The sequence below is a fragment of the Littorina saxatilis genome, linkage group LG1 (assembly GCF_037325665.1).
Source record: "Littorina saxatilis isolate snail1 linkage group LG1, US_GU_Lsax_2.0, whole genome shotgun sequence".
NCBI classification, from domain to species: Eukaryota; Metazoa; Mollusca; class Gastropoda; order Littorinimorpha; family Littorinidae; genus Littorina; species Littorina saxatilis.
The window spans coordinates 92,991,542-93,012,113 of record NC_090245.1 but is presented as its reverse complement, the minus strand read 5'-3'; the positions used below and the strand labels follow the sequence as shown (position 1 = coordinate 93,012,113).

The 20,572-nt window shown below is 43.4% G+C and overlaps 1 protein-coding gene across 1 annotated transcript in view; it reads right to left on the bottom strand.

Moving 5' to 3' along the window:
• The window catches only part of LOC138945811 (uncharacterized), a 116,753-nt gene extending 100,768 nt beyond the window's left edge, over positions 1-15,985 (bottom strand). Inside the window, exons 1-2 of the mRNA XM_070317320.1 lie at positions 15,846-15,985; positions 5,638-6,739 (exon numbers count right to left, since the gene is read on the bottom strand). Of these exons, the coding sequence (XP_070173421.1) occupies positions 5,638-6,326 (689 nt within the window). The 5' untranslated portion in view covers positions 6,327-6,739; positions 15,846-15,985. The remainder of the gene's footprint in view (positions 1-5,637; positions 6,740-15,845) is intronic.
• Positions 15,986-20,572: the final 4,587 nt, after the last annotated feature.

Sequence of the window (20,572 nt, the reverse complement as noted above, 5' to 3'; positions counted from 1 at the left end):
AGCTATGTGTGTGTGTTGGGGGTAGGGGCGGCTGGTATGGGTGGCTATGTACACACGCACAAACGTACTCACTGCGACTGCGTCTCTCTCTCTCTCTCTCTCTCTCTCTCTCTCTCTCTCTCTCTCTATATCTCTCTCTCTATCTCTCTCTCTATCTCTATCTCTCTCTCTATCTCTCTCTCTATCTCTCTCTCTCTCTCTCTCTCTCTCTCTCTCTCTCTCTCTCTCTCTCTCTCTCTCAAACATATGGTGGTACAAAGTACAAAATGACGGCCGATAGAGACATGGGGGTGAGGGGGAGTGGGGAGGGGGTTGAGAGAGGAACACTTATCTTCTGGTAGCATCCATCATAAAGAATAGTACATACAATTACTTTTACACAACATTCCGGCATGAATACACGCACTTTATATTCTGTCCACACACACCCACACACACGCACACGCACATGTATACACGCACGCACAAAGACACTATATAGAACATACACAGCTGTTGCACCTACACAGTAATTAACTACTTTGTGTGTCTACGTTACAACATGAAGACTACAGCTGCGAAGCCAAACAGTTTCGGATGAAACAAGCGGGAAGATATTGCACTTTTATAAACACGTATACATATATTTGTCATCCTCAGTTTCCTCGCATGAAGCCCTTCTCGTGTAAACAATTCGACTCTACATCTCAGATATATCACAGGTCAGGTTTTTTTCAGTGTGATAGGCCTAAATGTCTTCCTCCACTTGAACAAATACAAAAACTCAACAGCGTGAGTGCTCTCTGTGCAGAGTTGGACTTGTTTGATGATTTTGTTTTTTAATGACGTAACAACGTCACGCTCATAAGATAATTGCCTATGTCATTTTTTGATGTTTTGAGAAAAACGCAAAAACCTAGCTTTCTTTGCTTTCTGCCTATCTCATTTTCGTTTTAAGATGCAAACTGTCCATCTCGAGCGGTGACAGCTGGAAAAACATGAGATAAAGAGCTGGCAGCAACATTTTCAATCAGCAAAACGGTATAACGACCCACACAGAGCTGTTGCATACTTTCACATTCTGAAAACAAGTCTTCCTGTATCATAAAAAAGTGCCTAACTCAAGAAACGAGATCGGCAGTTTTGCTTACGTTACCGTGGCAATGGTTTCCGACGGTCTGAGAGTTTGTACTCTCTAACACATGATAGATACCCTTTCAGTAGCTTCCCCTGTAGTTTCACTACAGAAATGCCTAACACTGAGATAGGTATTTTTCTTATGAGCGTGACGACAATCTGTGACATATAGGAGAAGGGCTCCTAATATGGACCGGCTCCAATTATGGACCACCTCCTGTTCTGACAAACTAACGGCGCTAGAGCGCTAAAAACAATTTCATTCGCTGTATTCACCCTCACTTGATAACTTGCACATGTCAAAACAGTTGCAAAAACACAAACCTCAAAACCGTTAGGCTTTTTCTCTTTTTTTCACTTTTGGCAGTGTTCACTCTAAATTTGCCGCCTAAAAGGAACTCGTTTCTGTCCACAGCCAAAGCTTTTATCACACAAAATTTGCTATATATGAGACTGAGAGCTAAGACCGTATTTGTTACATTTTAGCAGTTTTGACCCCGAGTTTCTACTGCAAACAAAAAATAATAGCACAATCTCAAAGTATGTGTGAGTCCCCTAATATGGACCACCTTCAACAAATCGAAGAAATTAAAAGCTAAAGGCTATTTTCATTATTTCATTAAGAAGCTTGCTGAAAATAACCTATAAGTATAACTAGCCCTCGAGATTTCAAACAAAATATAACAAATAGTTTTCTTTTCGTGGAAGTTGATAGTTTTACTTATTTTCACTCTGTTTTTGATAAGCTTCTTTAGTTTCCTGGTGTGCTCCAAATAATGCTCTCATCAACCCGAAACAGATAAATCTAAAGCATCTTTTAATTAGTCTGACTTGCACACTAAGTTGTATCATGTTATTTTGAAGTATAGGGGACTTTTTACAGTGATTCGCGAAGGCCGCTTTACTGGTCCATATTAGGAGCCTGGGCGCCTAATATGGACCATTTGTGATTTTTTTTCTGTATTTAATTTTTGCTGAATGTCTATCAAAGCTATTTTACTCTAATTAGGCCCAACGGTTAACCAAAGAGAGAAGGACTACCAAACACAAAATCAAACTTCTTCACAAGAAAACAAACCAGTTATCAGCATGAAACAAAAAGTGGTCCATATTAGGAGCCCTTCCCCTACTCAAATATTCTCACTCTGCACAAGATGCCGTCAGAATGTTTATTTGTGGTACGTGCATGTCCAGGCGGAGGGATGTTCTTATTCCAAGGCCAAACAAAAATATTTGTCATCATTTTCACGAGTTTTCATTCACAAGCACCTGGGAAATAAATCTCATGTTCCCCGGGGAATACATCCCCGGTTACCATAGTTGCAGGAAGCCCTATTACATGGATAATCAAAAGCAAACCCAATAGAAACGCTCGAGGATTCTTCGGCTCTTTTCATTGGCGTTTCCCCAGACCTAAACAGACGACACGACACTGCTTTGCAAAGTTCCAAAAACCAACTGGAAAACTGGCAAAAGTAAACAAAAAAACAAAACTACTTCAATAAATTCGTCACAAACAAATGAAACCTACCGATATGTTATGTCTTCTTACAAAGTCACGGAGTGCGTGTATCTGTGTTTCGATACACAGACGTTCGGAGAAACACGAACGTCAAGTTCAAGTAAAACGACACCTGACACACACATTTTGACCCGTGCACAAGACGTTGTATCGATAAACGAAGCACAAGTAAGAAACAATAATAAAAGCAAAGAAAATAGCAACACGATATGCAAACATCTAACAAAGCCGAGCAAGCAGAATGACAGGTCTAATGAAAAACAAAGAGGTACCGAGTCGGAAACAAGATCGCGATTCTTTCCTTCGCTGCACGACGCAAATCTTCTGTGACCTTTGACCAAACGTAGCTTCCACATATGAAACGACTTTTGTTTCATATTTATTGACCGCGGCCTTCGGCCTTGGTCAATAAATATGAAACAAAAGACGATATACTCCCCCTCGGACAGACAAAAAAGCTGGTCTGTCAACAACCCATCAAACATCTTATAATGTTGGTTTAGGGTAACCCGGCCGACCCTATTTTATCCCGCCGACCCTAAAACTTTTTTTTCATTTCTCAAAAAAAATTCAACAACAACAAAACTCTACCGAGACTAAAAATTAAAAATTAAAATCTAAAAAGAAAACCGACCTACCGACCCTATTTTGTTACCCTAAACCAAGATATATTTTTGTTTGGCTTATTCCGAGTAAAACCCTGACCTAATCTGTGATGCTGAACTAAACTGTTTTTTCGGAAAGGACTTTAATCTGATGTTTAGTGTGTTGCTTCAAAACCAATTCTCTTTTCCTAACGGGACACGTGAACTCATCCTCGTTTCCTTTTATTTAGCTGCTCCGGTTGTTAACCCTAATCAGGTCAAAATCAAAAATATAAATCGACACCATCAACTTTGTTCCGGATATTGGTGTCAAACGCTGAGGACAATAGACTGAATAGTTTCGGTTGTTCTGTTAATTGATGTATGGAAATGACTTGTTTCTGGCCATTGAGATAAAAATGCATGACACACAAACACTAACACTGACACTGACGCACCAAAGCTAACACACTCATCAGTGCGCTGTTTTTTTCTTCTTTTTACATGAAAATCTGTACCGTGAGACTCTACCAAACCATGAACGTACAGCTTCGGAAACCCTAAAATATATATATATTACCATGTACCAAGGACTACTACTAAACTTTAGTAGTAGTCCTTGCCATGTACAGAAAAGAGTCTAAAAAAACACAAAATAAATCAGGCTTAAAGATGATCATGTCCACCCCGAAGGTCTAGCAGAAGAAACAAAGACATAAAGTCGGGCGGGAGGGGGGGGGGGGGTAATTTTATGTGTACAGCTTCCTTAGTAGTAGCTTCGAACTGAATCTCGGGTTGCAACGACTGAATGTAGGGCATGCAGGCACCTGGGCAATCACGCAGGCAATACAGATAGTTTCTGGACATTGACCGAGAGTGATGAGCCGGATGTGTAACATTTAATCAGGCCGCTAATGACAGATTGGCTCTCCTGAAAACATCTCATCTAATCAATCCGTTGATGATGATGCTGTGTGTGTGTGTATGTGTGTGTGTGTGTGTGTGTGTGTGTTGTGTGTGTGTGTGTGTGTGGATGTATGTGTGTGTGTGTGTGTGTGTGGGTGGGTGTGCGTGCGTGCGTGCATGTGTTTGTGCGCGTGTGTATGAGCGTGCGTGTGAGTGTGTATTTCTATGTTTCTGGAAGTGAGAGAGAGAGAGAGAGGGGGGAGAGAAAGTAGGGAGGAGGAGATGGAGATGGAGAGGTAGGGAGTGAGAGTGAGTGCTAAAGCGAAAGTAAGGCAGAAAGATTGTGACAGTAACGGGTATGTGTTTGGGGGAGGGGGGGGGGACAGACAGAGACGAAGACAGAGACAGACAGACATGGACAGATTCAGCTCACAGAATGAGGAAAAGAGAGGGAGCAGAGACACAGACAGACAGACAGACAGACAGACAGGTATAGGAAGACAGAATAGCAGAGTACGGGCGGGGGATGGGGAGGGAGGAGGGGGGGAATAGGTGGGAGATGTAGATCATAAGAATGAAAAAGATGCAAAAAGTGTCATCTGTAAGACTTTAGGCGATGGTTGGCATAAATTGGCAGGCAGAGGGCTTTAGGTGGGAAAGAAAGGGATTACCTATCACACTGACAGAAACCCTGTGATTATACATCGAGAACGGTGCATCACCTGTACAGGAGTACTCTGGCCAAGACGCGTGAGGCCAAGGCTTCCTTCAACCAGTTGGTCCTCCCCGCCCAACGACTTCTCGATTTCACGCATGAAGGACGAACAGCGTTACTTAGTGAAAGAGTCTAGACAGAGAAGAGACTCGAGGAGAGCGACCGTGGGTCTAGAAACTGGATTGAGAGAGAGAGAGAGAGAGAGAGAGAGAGAGAGAGAGAGAGAGAGAGAGAGAGAGAGAGAGAGAGAGAGCCACAGAGAGAGCCAGACAGACAGCAGACAGACAGACACAGAGAGATAGACACAGAGAGACACAGAGACAGCGACAAATGTGAGGGAGGAGAAAACAAAGATATTACAGATAGGTAAGTTAGACAGACAGACAGACTGATAGACAGACAGACAGACAAGCAGACAAACAGACAGACACAAACACAGAGCTAAGGATAGAGGGAATAGACAACACACACACAAACACACACACACACACACACACACACACACACACACACACACACACACACTCAAACACAAACACAAACCACAAACACACATACATGTACGGACACACTGACTCACAGAACGACGAACATGAGGACAAGGACAGACACGCAGACAGACAAACCAATACGCCATCACATTGTCACAAAACATCGAAACGTTACACAGACAACCAGACAGACAAAGGCACAGAAGAAAGCTGCACACACCAACGCACACATTCAGAGCCACACTCACAGGGAAGCAGAAACGTTCCATCACATGCGAGAAAAGAAACTATCACTCTTCTCACCTGACTGATTCCTTGCTCTCTCGCAGCAGAGACTTCCCGTTCACGTCGATCAGCTCGTCGTTGACTTTGATCCTCCCGTCCCTCCGAGCCACGCCCCCCTCCTTCAGCCCCACCACGCGTATCACACATCCGGGGGTGGCAGGCGGGAGGGATCCGAACCCCAAACTGGGAGACACCACAGGGGGCGTGGCGGAGACATTACTCCTGGAACCCCAAGAAGGGTCCGCGGCAGCAGCTCCGTCGTAGCTCCCGAGACGATCCCTGGCGGACATCTGCACAGCGTCCACTTCAATCCCCAGCTCACAAGCTCCGTTGGACAGGAGCTCCACGGAGAACACTTGATCTTTGCGAGGCGGTTTGGACGGGGGTGGGGTACGGGCGCTGTCCCTACCCAGGGTGCTACTCTGGTGGTTGGGCGGGGACGTCGCAAACCCGCTTACGGATTTGGGTTTGGGTCCTTTGTCGAAGGAGGAGAAGGAGGAGATGGGTTCCGGTTGCATGTAGAAGCTGGCCTCGGCGTCACAGCTGTCCATGTCCATCTGGGAGGTGGAGGCAGAGCGGAATGGGGCGTCCGGGAATCCCCGCACCCCCCTCCTGTCCTTGCTCCGTCCCCCCTTCCACCTCCCGCTGCCCTTACGGGTGTGGTTGTTGGGCATGATGCGGTTGAAGTAGGATTTCAGGGTATCCATGGTGTGTTTGAGGGGGTTCTTTTGAGAGAGAAAAAAACCTCTTAGCACAATTCACAGAACATCCATTTGAAGTAATCCTCCGGTTTGAATTAGAGAATGTATTTCCATTGTCAGTAGTCCGTGAGTTTCAACCCGAGGACATCCATTCTTAGAAATCTACGAGTCACAACAAAAGAGGGCATCCCTTCTTAGCCATCCGTGAGTTTCAACTAGAAGATATCCATTCTCAGTAGTGATGCGTGAGTTGTAACTATTCTCGTCAATTCACAAGGTCTCCATTCCATTAGCAGTAGTGGGCTTGCTCTATTTCAACAAGTCCAGGTAGCCATTGTAGAACAATCAGTTTCGGTCATCTTGGAAATTGACCGTTGCCGTAGCAGTTCACAGGGTATCCACTGTTTCACTTGTCCTTCCTGTGGGGTCAAAAAAGTATAAAAGATGAAAGACACAGATTTCAATACAATTGATGCTATAACTTCAATTGAAAAAAATATAATTTGGTGTGCTGTACCTGTTAAATAAAAAAATAAAGGCGGAGACAGACGCACAACACAAAACCATGTTTTCGACAAAAACACCATCTCAAAACGTCGGGGAAACACATGTTTTTAAAGAGGGGATGTCACACGCGAAACACACAGATGAAGCGCGGTGCGTGTTTTCACAGAACTATCGGTCAGTGTCAGCTTGACCCGTCCAGCTACCGCGCTGTGTTTGGGTTTGTAAACAACACGGCTGGCAGCGCCCACTGATATTATTGCCACTCTTCAATCGTGACAGGCTCCATAGACTAGTTAGGATTCATGGGTCCGATACTACCCTGAATCTGTCCCACATATGAGTCGGCCATTTTTTTCCTATCTCCGAGGTGCCGGAAATTGCGTCACGTGAGTTGATCGTCCGCGTTCATTGGCTGACTACCAAAACGGGTTTTCAGATTTTAGAGCATGCTCTAAAACCCAAAACACGATGCTAAAACACGAAACAGTGTTTTCTGAAACGCGTTTTGGGGGATGTCACACAGGAAACACGCTGTTTTGTGTTTGTTTTGAAAGAAAACACTGTTTTGTGTTGTGCGTCTGACATGGCCTTAATGGAGAAATTCAGACAACACACGTTGAAAACAGTGCAACAAATATACTTCCTTACCTCATTACCATGCAAATAAACGCGTCATCCATCCCAAACAACAACAAAATATCCATGACTAAACACATCAACATGGCATGCCCGACAGAACTGCACTGACTGGTACACTTAATCATATCCTTTGGGGAAAAAACGCACATGACGTTATATAATATTTATCACGTACAAGCACACGGCTAAAAGCAGTATTATAAGTACAGACAGAGACACAGCGGATCCATTGTTGAAATCCGTGGCATATATATGTTTCTCGAGTCAGACAGTCACCTAGTTTTCACTCACGAGTAAAAAACCTGCGAACTCCTTCTGTATGTCAGTCAAAACTGAAGCATGTCGTCTTCTAGTGCGCATACATAAAAAAAATAAATCGAATCATTTCGATCCTTCATTTTGATTTCCATGAGCCACGGTACTGCAAAAAAACACGATTTACATAAATCTTTTAAAAAAAAACAGCATTCCAGAACAAGCTAATGCGTATTTATTCATATGATTTGTTTTGTATTTTTGTTTGTTTGTTTGTTTGTTTGCTTTGATTGTTTTTTGTTTTGTTTTCTTCTTGTTTGTTTTTTTAACAAAAGACTGGACTAGTAAGCAGTCATTATGATCTGAGAAGAAACGTGTGTGGCTGATTGAGCTACGCCCTTCAACACTTCCTAGCAACATTGTATATAAAAACAAAATTTAAAAACAGCCTGATGACGAATACCTAGCGCACATCCCCAATTCATTGCGCATTGCAGTCAGATCACAAGACGCGTTGCCACGAAAACCACATCCGCATTCAACGAACACAACTACATGTACCAAAGGACTTCTGAGTGTCGACCTAACTATTTTGTATAGAAGTCTTGTTAACGGGGCAGTAACGCGTTTTTTAAATAATCAATGGACGACTCGTATCACATGTTTGTTATTCACAAAGGTTCGAACATACATCACAGAAGACTTGCATCACATTCTGTTTATCTGCCTAAGCTGCCTATGCTGCAAAAACAAAAATCTTTTTTTTCCTTCTTTTTGTGTGTGTGTGTGTGTGCAGTGTTGCATTACAGCATGTTGTATTAAAAGCGTCAGCAGTTACCGTTATCGCTCTTGCAGCTGTGCAGACGCCCAGCTTCCCAGTTTCAACGTTTATAGTGCCCATAAACTTGAGAGCTATATATCTCAGTGATACAACGTAACTTACACAGAGCTGTACAACGCAAAGTGGTTATGGGCAGAATATACCTGCGCAGTTTCAGCGGCACAGACGACGCACGGCCTATTATATATGCCGCGATAGGGATTATGACGAGTACTTGGCCTGTTTTCCTTTCATGCAACCTGTAGCGGGCTGGGATAAGCTGCAGTGCGTCGTCGTTCCTGCTGATGTTACATATGTGAGCGGAGCCCCTTAGAAGAACGCTCCTAGAAGTTGGACGTCTTGAGGAGAGGTGACTTAATATCCCCCCACTGTTTTATAATATCTGCACCTGTGCAACCGCCACACATTAAACCGGAAGGCTTGACCACAAAACTGCGAGAAGCCTGACGACAGTGTGTTTAGAACAGAGTGACGTTTGCGATTTGAACAGAGCAGTTTATCCTAGCAGCCTATATCAGAATCAGAATCAGAATCAGAATCAGAATTTATTTGAGCCTATTGACACATACAAGATACATAAGTACAGGAGAAAAAAAAGCAATATAACATAACATACATGTAATATAACTTCCTTCGACAAGTTGTTGTTGTTGTTGTTGTTGTTGTTGTTGTTGTTTTCTTTGCAGTTGTAGATTTTTTTTCAGTTGGGTGTTACTAGGCAGGAACTTTGTGCGAATTTTTGTAAAGTTATGTAAGGCCATCTGCATTTTATATACTACGCGCGAACACACAGTTTTTTTTCAGGTAGCATCTTCCACATTACCATGCAACTAAACGCGTCATCCATCCCAAACAACAACAAAATATTAATGACATACATTTTTCTCGCACTTCACTATTCAACAAGGCACACTGCATTCCTACTGTCGCACTTCCTTCGGATCACCAAATATATTTTTCGTGGCAGATATAAGGAACTGACCTTCTTACCTAAAACCATGTCAGTGTAAGTGCTCGAGTTGTGTTTACCAGATAAATGTCTGCGCGTTGAAAGCTTCACCACACACATTCTTATCACATCTCTTGTTTCACTCGCTGGTTTAAAGTTTCTCCGATCAAACAAAACAAAATGTTTAAAACCTTCGCTGAATTAAAACATCTGCATGACGAAGTTTCAGACTTTTCGGCTATGCTTAAGGCTACCACTGCCTTCCGTTGTCTTATCTGTTGCACTACGGCAGATGCACACACAATCATGATGGATCTCATTCTGACACACGCGACTTATTTGCACGGTTAGCCGAGACAAATGCACTGCCCTGAATTAGGTCATATCTTTGCAAGGTCACTTGGTGCACAACACAGACAGACAACTCTAATTAATTTCGCAGTCTGTGCAGTTCGGTTTGTTGGTTCTGAAACAAAATGAAAGTCAAGGCGTTGACATTTTTGGTAGCGACTGCGTGGCAGGAGGTTATGGAAAGCCAAATCGGCCAACGACACGCGCAATTACGGCCGTAATTCCGCGCGGACATTCGAGCTATTCTCGTCGTTAGTAGGTCAGAAAGTCCGCGCGGACTTTTATTGTCCGGGCGGAATTACGGGCGTACTTTCTCTCTACTCACTAAAAACATGGAATGGACATTTACCGGACACTCATATATGTAATTGCCTTGAAATCAAGGGCGATCACTCAAATTCTTCAAAACGCGGGATTACAAATGGCAATGGATGTTGCGCTGATAATGCAAGACGTGAATGCGATCATTGCCAATCGCAGAGATGTGAACGCTACATGCGCACGCAGCATGGCAGAAAGATAAGCACCACTGATTCAGGATAGATCTGAATTGAACATACATGTATATATGGACTCGGACTGTTTTGCTGCCTGAAATAAAGAAAATGTAAAAAAAACAAAATGGCGACGTGTTTCACTTTAGTTGCCTAGATCAGAGACGCTTATTGTACGTAGTAGAGCTGAACAACACAGTTTTACAGCGTTCGCAATAACCGGTAATTAAGTAATGGTTCTTCGATCCGACTCTCTTCCGTTCCAACTTTTTTCAATTTCTCTATCTAAAAGTCCGCGCGGAATTGCGCGCTGACTTTCTCGGACATTCTGGCCAATCAACGACGAGAATAGCTTGAAAGTCCGCGCGGAAATCCGGCCGTAATTGCGCGCGTCGTTGGCCGATTTGGCTTTCCATAGGAGGTTGTTGTATACATATATAACTGGGTGTGTATGGCAATGCTTATTCCACATGTCCCTAATAGATACTAGTATCTGTGAGGACGTAAAGGACCCCCATAGTAACAATGCTTATTCCAGCCGTTGTCGCTGGCAGTGACAATGAGGAAGAGGAAGAACAGACGGATAAATAGGAAGCTTGGGGGGGGGGGGGGGGGTAGAAGAGGAAGAAGACAGGGAAAAAGGAAGTTTGGGGTTAGGAGAGGGAGAGATACAAAAAGGGAAAAGGATCATAACGTAGGACATTAAAATACGGAGAGAAGTTAGCTCGAACTGCAGAAAAAAAAGATGATCCCACGACAAGAATACCAAAGAATACTGACTTGTTTCTTCTTCTTCTCCTGCGTTCCCGGCCATGCTAAATTGTCAATCCAGTTTGCAGGACGAAGTCCGCGACTGACTTGTTTCGATAACAAATGCACTTGAAATTACTCTTTTGGGGACAACAACAGCTAAGATAAGACTCGTCACTCATCTGCCCGACTTATGTCATGCACCTCGTTTCCAATAACTAGAACGCAGTCACCTCGTTTCCAATCACTAAACACAATGTCCTGTTTGTATTATTGTTATGTACCACGCCTGAATTTCTCTATGAGATAATAAAGTATTCTTATTCTTATTCTTATGCGTACAGAGTGCACCTAGAGCTACGCAGAGCACAAACATAGGGGAAGGGCTCCTAATATGGACCGGCTCCTAATATGGACCACCTTCTGTTCTGACAAACTAACGGCGCTAGAGCGCTCAAAACAGTTTTATTCGCTGTATTCACCCTCTCTGGATAACTTGCACATGTCAAAACAGTTGCAGAAACAGAAATCTCAAAACCGTTTCTCTTTTTTTCACTTTTGGCAGCGTTCACTCTAAATTTGCCGCCTAAAACGGACTCGTTTCTGTCCACAGCCAAAGCTTTTATCACACAAAAATTGCTATATAAGACAGCTAAAACCGTATTTGTTACATTTTAGGAGTGTTGACCCCGAGTTTCTACTGCAAACAAACATTAATAGCAAAATCTCAAAGTATGTGCGAGTCCCCTAATATGGACCACCTTCAACAAATCGAAGAAAATAAAAGCGAAAGGCTATTTTCATTAATTCATTAAGAAGCTTGCTGGAAATAACATATAACTAGCCCTCGAGATTTAAATAAAATGCAACAAAAAGTCTTCTTTTCGTGGAAGTTGATAATTTCACTTATAGCTTATTTTCACTCTGTTTTTGATAAGCTTCTTTAGTTTCCTGGTGTGCTTCAAATAATGCTCTCATCATCCCGAAACAGATAAATCTAGAGCATATTTTAATTAGGCTGACTTGTACATTAAGTTGTATCATGTTATTTTGAAATATAGGGGGCTTTTTACAATGATTCGTGAAGGCCGCTTCACTGGTCCATATTAGGCGCCCAGGCTCCTAATATGGACCCTTTGTGATTTTTTCTGTATTTAATTTTTGCTGAATTTCTATCAAAGCTATTTCACTCTAATTAGGCCTAACGGTTAACCTAAGAGAGAAGGACTACCAAACACAAAATGAAACTTCTTCACAAGAAAACAAGCTAGTTATCAGCATGAAACAAAAAGTGGTCCATATTAGGAGCCCTTCCCTACACACTGACGATACAGCCTGGGTAACTTTTGTAAAAGTCGACTCACAACAGGTTTCGTACGACAAATGCAACTAATCTCAGGTTCAGAGAAATCAGAACAGACCGTACAAGCCTGAGTGTATCAGCTTGAAGGCACACTTCTGACGATCTTGAACAAACCATAACAAAAAAAGCTTCTTTGACAATTAATATAGAGATCGGACCTGGCCTGTAAACTTTACTTTTCTAAACAACGAATGCATTTGGAACATTGGAGAAAAAAGTGAGTCACGGGTGACGCAATTTGTACACGTACACGTACAGGTCTCTGCTACACGTTCGATCATCTAGAACACTGTAACTGATACAAGCGCATACGTATGTCAAGTAATTGTTGAAGTCTTCAGAGATTGTCAGTCTTTTATCTACAAGTAAAGGTTCCATAAGCTTACCTTTCTTGACTTTTTTTCAATACTGTTTTTTCTTCAGAGATTAGCTCTAAGTTCTCCAGCTGGTAAGAGCAGATCTTCTTTGCAAAGCTCGCCAGACGTTAGGCAAAAAAAAAATTATCTGTTTCTGGTAACATAGCTAAAAAAAAATAGGGTCGGTAGGTCGGGATTTTTTTTTTATTTATTTTGTTTTTTAAATTTTTTTTTACCCCAAATGTAGACCAATAAAACTAACTTTAAAAATCGCGCAAAGAGACTGGATTCACTATACATTGAGACAAGACACTCAACACATTTACAAATCGTCAGCGGACTTTCGTTTTCACACGTTTTTGTTGTTCATTTTCTCACCCTGTCCTTTACCACCCCCCCAAAAAAAAAAAAATTTTTGAGTTTGGAAAAAAAAAGTTTAGGGTCGGCGCCGAAATTTAGGGTCGGTCGGGTGACCAGAAACAGAAATTATTTTTTTTTTGGCCTTAGCCATCAGGGAAAACAATCAGACAACGTACTATCTGTACTAGTCTTACCATCACTTCAGCGAACTTACAGGTCAATTGGAATACCGGTCAGTTCAGTGGGGTGAACTGTTTCGGACACTCGAGTGGACGAAAGACCACACACAAAACACTGACTTGCAGTAATTTGCGATGTGTCTTCGCAGTAGTAAGCGATACGCAGCTGACCGCCGGGCTCTCTCTCTCTCTCTCTCTCTCTCTCTCTCTCTCTCGCTCGCTCTCTCTCTCTCTCTCTCTCAACGCGACACAGCAAATACTTTTCGAATCATTTGTAACGTAGGCCCTATGAATCAGTTTCCTATAAGGTCATGAAAAAGTATGACTTGGAGGGAGGGGGTGGATGAGGAAGGTGGGACGGTCGAGGCGAGGGGGTGGAGGGCACTGTGGTGCAATCTCATGTCAATAATAATTTCGAAGAAAGCCGGAAGAAAGCCACATTCTTAGCTGGCATTTCGTTTCCGTAACCACTGAAGACAATAATATATAAAGTATAGTGATCAGTTTCCTGTCACACATTACGTGTAATGACGACTGACAGACACGGTTGAAATGCCCGTCACTTGATCGAAACTCGTCTAATTTTCTTAAGGGCACACACACACACACACACACACACACACAATCACATTGACACACACACACACGCACACACACTGACACACGCACACACACACACTCGACACACACACGACACACACACACACACACACACACACACTCGACACACACACACACACACACACACACACACACGCACACACTCGACACACACACACACACACACGCACACACACACACTCGACGCACACACACACACACACACACGACACACACACGACACACACCTTGGCCCAATCCCCATCCCCACAAAAGTATCTCTGAAAATTTCCTTCTGTTTTTCTCTTGAATGAAAGTTCTGGACGCACCAACTCATCCCCATCAAAACGGTGGTGGATAGTCAAAACCGATATCAGCTGATCATTTTGTCTCGACTGCTCGACCAAGAATCAGGAACATCTGTTCCGCAGCAGACAAAAACGGTGGGAACTGCTCAAGTGACGACACTTCAGTTGGCACCGCTGGAACGCCGAAAACGTCAAATGCGTTTCTTCCTGGTTCTGGGGAAAAACGCTAGAGGGAACGGTACAGCGGAATGATGTGTCGACCTATTCGATGAGCTATCACGGAACGCTGCACTCAATTCGTTTAGAACTGTCTATCGTCAGGTTATAAGAAGGGCGAGATCTCTCTCTCTCTCTCTCTCTCTCTCTCTCTCTCTCTCTCTCTTTCTCTCTCACACATACAAAGTAGTGTCACACACACACACACACACACACACACACACACACACACACACACACACACACAGCAAACTGGCAGCCGCGCAAAAACAATGCATAATCTACCAACTGCTCTTGAAAATAGTTCAATCGTACCTCTCAGCAATGCCGAATATAGCATCCTACCAAAGAGGGTAGAAGCTGCTTCTGCCCTGTTTGATCCTACTGCCAGTTCTGTTGCACACAAAAAGAGGTAAGAAAGACAAGTTGTATGGATAATCAACCGACTAATTCACAAGTAATCCATCCATGTCGTGCAGTGGAGATATTAATTACAACACACTGTACACCAACACTTAACAACGAAAAGACTCAACAGCGAAACCGATCTCTACCAATCATATGAACAGCAGCTTCACTTGATGAGATGAACAGGAAGTAAATGTGAATGCATAAAATTAATTTGAGGGAAAAGCAGGTATATATAATATACATTTTCCAGTTTTCATAATTCTTTTACCCACAAAGCAACATTTGTATCTCTTTAAATGTTTTTTCTGGAAAAAATCGTTTCGAACAAAACATCTAGTATCAGAATGTCTAAAACAATTCTGCAAAAGTTCAAATCATTCTGATGAATAGTGTTGAAATATCTTGTCATCTGTGAACTAACATGTTTCGATTCAACGCTTTGCTTATTTTTCATTGAATAATTTTGGTTAAAGTCAATCGAGTCTAATTTACTCGCTCTAAAGGTTCACACGCTGCACACACACACACACACACACCAAAACACACACACACACACACGAAGACTCTACAAAGACCAGATGAATGAAAACTGGAACTCTTTTCACTCGCATAGAACGAAATAGTAGCCTATTTCACTCGATAAGATGTACATGTATATAATATCTAAACTTACGAATGCATGAATGGGGGAAACTAAAGCGAAATTCCCTTCTACCAGAGACATACATTGGTCTATCTATGTCTCTGCTTCTACCTACTCGCTCAAAAGTATTTCATTCGCACTAGAAATTCACATCGGGCTGCTCATCCACAAAGAGAAGAATGAAAACCGAAACTCTTTTCACACGTTCACAAGACGACCCGCAGTAGTACATTCAGTTAATAAGATGCACACAGTAAGGCACGAATGAATGGAGGAAAACTGAAAAATGTAAAATCGTCCTACCCATTCACAAGTATTCCTCATCGAATGCCACAATCCGGCACCGTGTACTAACTAACACGGAGCGTGCAAATGACAGTATAACAACTCAAACTCACTGTACACCAACTACACTGGAGCAGAGTTTGGAGGGAGTGAGATCGTGCAGATCACTGACACAGGCACACACATACACACACGTACTGCGCGGCGCCCAGTGCGCGCTAAACTGCACGCGCTTCTGTGCGGCGGTTCTAGCGTGGTGCTGGCCGAAATGTCACGGTGTGACGTTTTCATCTTTCGCCGTGGTGATATTTCGATTCTCGGCCTCGATCGTTGATCTAGTATAAACTCTGCACTCAACAACAAAAACACCCTTCGATAGTACTGATGAGCGACCTTGTGTACCTTACATTTATGGGGCCAAATTTGTCCAACCAATTTTTTTTTTATTTAACTTAGAAATTTGATTCATCCTAAAATGTTTCCCTTCTTACTCAAGGGACGTAACCACTCGGTACACGTTTTCGAATAAATCGATTTTGGGGGTGAAATCTATTACATTTCACCACCAATTTTCTTCACATGCAAGAAACTGACATGCTTTTCGTCCATAAATAATTTAATTCTTAATTTTACCAGGAAACAACATTTCAGTCTTGAGTAGCCTATATATCGATGGGAAAATATGAACACGGGCGAAAGATGAAATCGTGACAACGGCACCCAAAGAGCGCTCTCTTTTCCCACCACGTGTCGCGGTGAAGAGGCGCTGGGACTGAGCTTTACCCTTTTTACAGGGTGAAGTTTATGTCAGAGGCGCTTGAAATAAACACCTTTTTAATGTCACTGCTTTAGTGTGGTCCTTTTAACTTTCTCCGCATTTTTTTTTCAACTCTGATTGCATTTGGCATTTTTTTCTTTGTGTGATTATTACTTCTTTCCATTTGTATGCCTCTTTAGTGAATATTACATGTCTAGTATTTGTATAAAGGATAGGTTGTTAGATGCCTTTATCCTTGTAGTCGTTAATTCGTTCAGTCGTTTGTTCGTTCGTTCGTTCACCTAACCGAAAGTTAAACCAGCAATGGAGGGGTGTCGCACTAGGATTTATTTTGGGGGGTTAATTTGTTCAAAAAAGCCATGAAATTGTCGGCAATTTGAAATAAGTTTCGGTGTCACTGTCTTCTGCCCGGCAAACACCCGTACGACATCCCAGCACTGATGCCGGTGTTGCCTGACTTGAATTCCGAACTAAGCTTGAAACCAGCAAATTGGCATGAACTCTGCCAAAAAATACCTTCGATGTGTTATCTCATGTGCATGAAAGATTTGTTGATGCCAAACCTAGATTCTACCAACTATTTAACGTTCCAAGCCAAAGAGGGTTTCAAATCAATCAAACTTTCTGAACGGAGGTGCCTGCGATTCAGCGGTTCTGTTAAATGAGTATAATACACACGCACGCAACACACACACACACACACACACACACACACACACACACATACACACACACACGACACACACGGCACACATACGACACACACATACACACACCGCACACACACACACACACACACGACACACACATACACACACACACACACACACACACACACACACACACACACCGCATACACACACACACACACACACGACACACCGCACATACACACACACACCGCACACACACACACACACGACACACGACACACACACACACCGCATACACACACACACACACACGACACACCGCACATACACACACACACCGCACACACACACACACACGACACACGACACACACACACACCGCATACACACACACACACACACGACACACCGCACATACACACACACACCGCACACACACACACACACCGCACACACACACACACACGACACACGACACACACATACAGACACACCGCACACACACACACACACACACACACACCGCATACACACACACACACACACACGACACACCGCACAGTGACACACACCGCACACACACACACACACACACACACACACACACACACACACACACACACACACACACACACACACACACACCGCATACACACACACACACACACACACGACACACCGCACAGTGACACACACCGCACACACACACACACACACACACACACACACCGCATACACACACACACACACACGACACACCGCACAGTGACACACACCGCACACACACACACACACACACACACACACACACACACACACACACCGCATACACACACACACACACACGACACACCGCACAGTGACACACACCGCACACACACACACACACACACACACACACCGCATACACACACACACACACACGACACACCGCACAGTGACACACACCGCACACACACACACACACACACACACACACACACACTGACACACGACACACACATACACACACATACACGGCCGCACACACACACACACACACACACCGCATACACCCCCACACACACACACACACACACACACACACGACACACACATACACACACACCGCACACACACACACGACACACACATACACACACACCGCACACACACACACACACACACCGCATACACCCACACACACACACACACACACACACACACACACACACACACTTTATATCGTTATATTAATAACAGATTACATCTTCGCCGGTTTGAATCAGGTTCGAGTCATTTCAGAGATGCATTAGTATTATTCATTTCACGGATAACCATTGTATACAGTACTCCTCAGGCCATCTGTGTTAGTTTTCCACAGCGCCTGTGGTCATTCAAGCTTCGCAACCTGCATCCACCCAAGCAACCCGCAACGCTTACGTACTTTCCGCCCTCTTCAGTCTAACAGGTCGTTTGAAGGAGCGCCACTGTCAGTTTATGCCAGGAAAGGGAACACTGTGTCCAGTAGAATGGAAGCCGAGTTTCTGGTGGAAGCACACACGTGAGCTCTATCTACTAATTCTGGTGGAAGAAATGCAACACGTGACTCTGAGCTCCACTGATTTTGCGGCTGCGAGGATTAATTAAACGGCCCCAGAAGCTGTGCCGAACATAGAGCGTTCAAGTTATGTGTCTGTTCACCTGGAAACTGCATCATAGTCAGAAGAGGCAAAGCTTCAATTAATCGAAAAATAATCCGCTATGTACAGAATGTCATTATCTTATTGACTTTCTACCATTTGAAACCTAGAGACTTGAAAAAAATGGAGGTGACATGCGGAAGCAAAAGTGACTCCGACTAGAATCCGTTGCCATTGATTTAGGGTTTTGAATTGTTACCGTTTATAGTCATCGATGAATCGTTTTATTAAAGCTTTCCGTCTTACACACACGCACACACACACACACACACACACACACACACGCACACACACTCACACACACACATACACACACACAATATTGATGTTCAATACTAACAACAACTGTGACACAACTTGATTTGACAGCCGCCTTGGTTGTGACAACAACAACAACAACAACAACAACAACAACAACAACAACAACAACAACAACAACAACAACAACGGAAAACAATACACAATACTATCATTTACAGCATCGTCTGCTAGATTACACCGGCAGAGTCTTGCGGAAAACGCAATTACAGCATATTGAACTCCTCATGTCAGCATTTCTACCAAGTTTAGAAACACTGGTAGTCCAGCGCAACAGAGAAACTTGACCACTCTCAAAGGACTGGCCTCAATTTGTCTTAGAACATGAAGTAAATACGCTCGCCTTACGCTTCGAGGGGGCCACGAATGAGGCACTGAGTCAATTTTTTATTTATTTTTTGTTCTCTTTTTTGGGGGGGAGATCAGACTTGTTTTTTTTTCCCCCATCAGCGGGTACTATTTCGGAAGGGTTTTTATTTTTATTGTGATGTCGCCTATTGTAAACGTATAACCCTTTCACTCGCTCTCTCTCTCTTTCTTGATAACTTTCTTTCTCTTCCGTCTGCGTGTTTGTTTGTAATTTGTAATACAATATGTTTTTGAGGCACTGAGTCTACTAATATTGGAAATCCATGGAGATGAAATCGGATGCTTCTTTTGATGAGTGGAAGTGTACAGTTACATGCCCAGTTGCCAGCTCTGCCAGTTGGCCCACAGAAACAAATCTGATACACAAAGGGAAGTAAGCGCTCTAAATGCATACGACATTTGTAAGAGAGTGAGAGTTATTCGGAACCATTTTCCTGGCACCTGAGAAAATAACAAGCATTGAAGTGAACAAGCGACTTTCATCCTCAATAACAAAGTAACAAACAAATAGAAATAACACAGAAACAAGGAGCACTTGCACATGTATCCACCTTCAACTCACAGACAACGCACGTTAATTTTACAAGTACACGTATGTTCAAAAGTCAGCTTCAACGAATACCGACACGGTTGGCCTAGTGGTAAGGCGTCCGCCCCGTGATCGGGAGGTCGTGGGTTCGCCGCACCCCGGTCGGGTCATACTGACTTTAATATCTCTTACAGATTGCTGACTTTAAAATTGGCAATCTAGTGGCTGCTCCGCCTGGCGTCTGGCATTATGGGGTTAGTGCTAGGACTGGTTGGTCCGGTGTCAGAATAATGTGACTGGGTGAGACACATGAAGCCTGTGCAGCGACTTCTGTCCGCTTGTGTGTGGCGCACGTTATATGTCAAAGCAGCACCGCCCTGCTGATATGGCCCTTCGCAGTGGTCGGCTGGACGTTA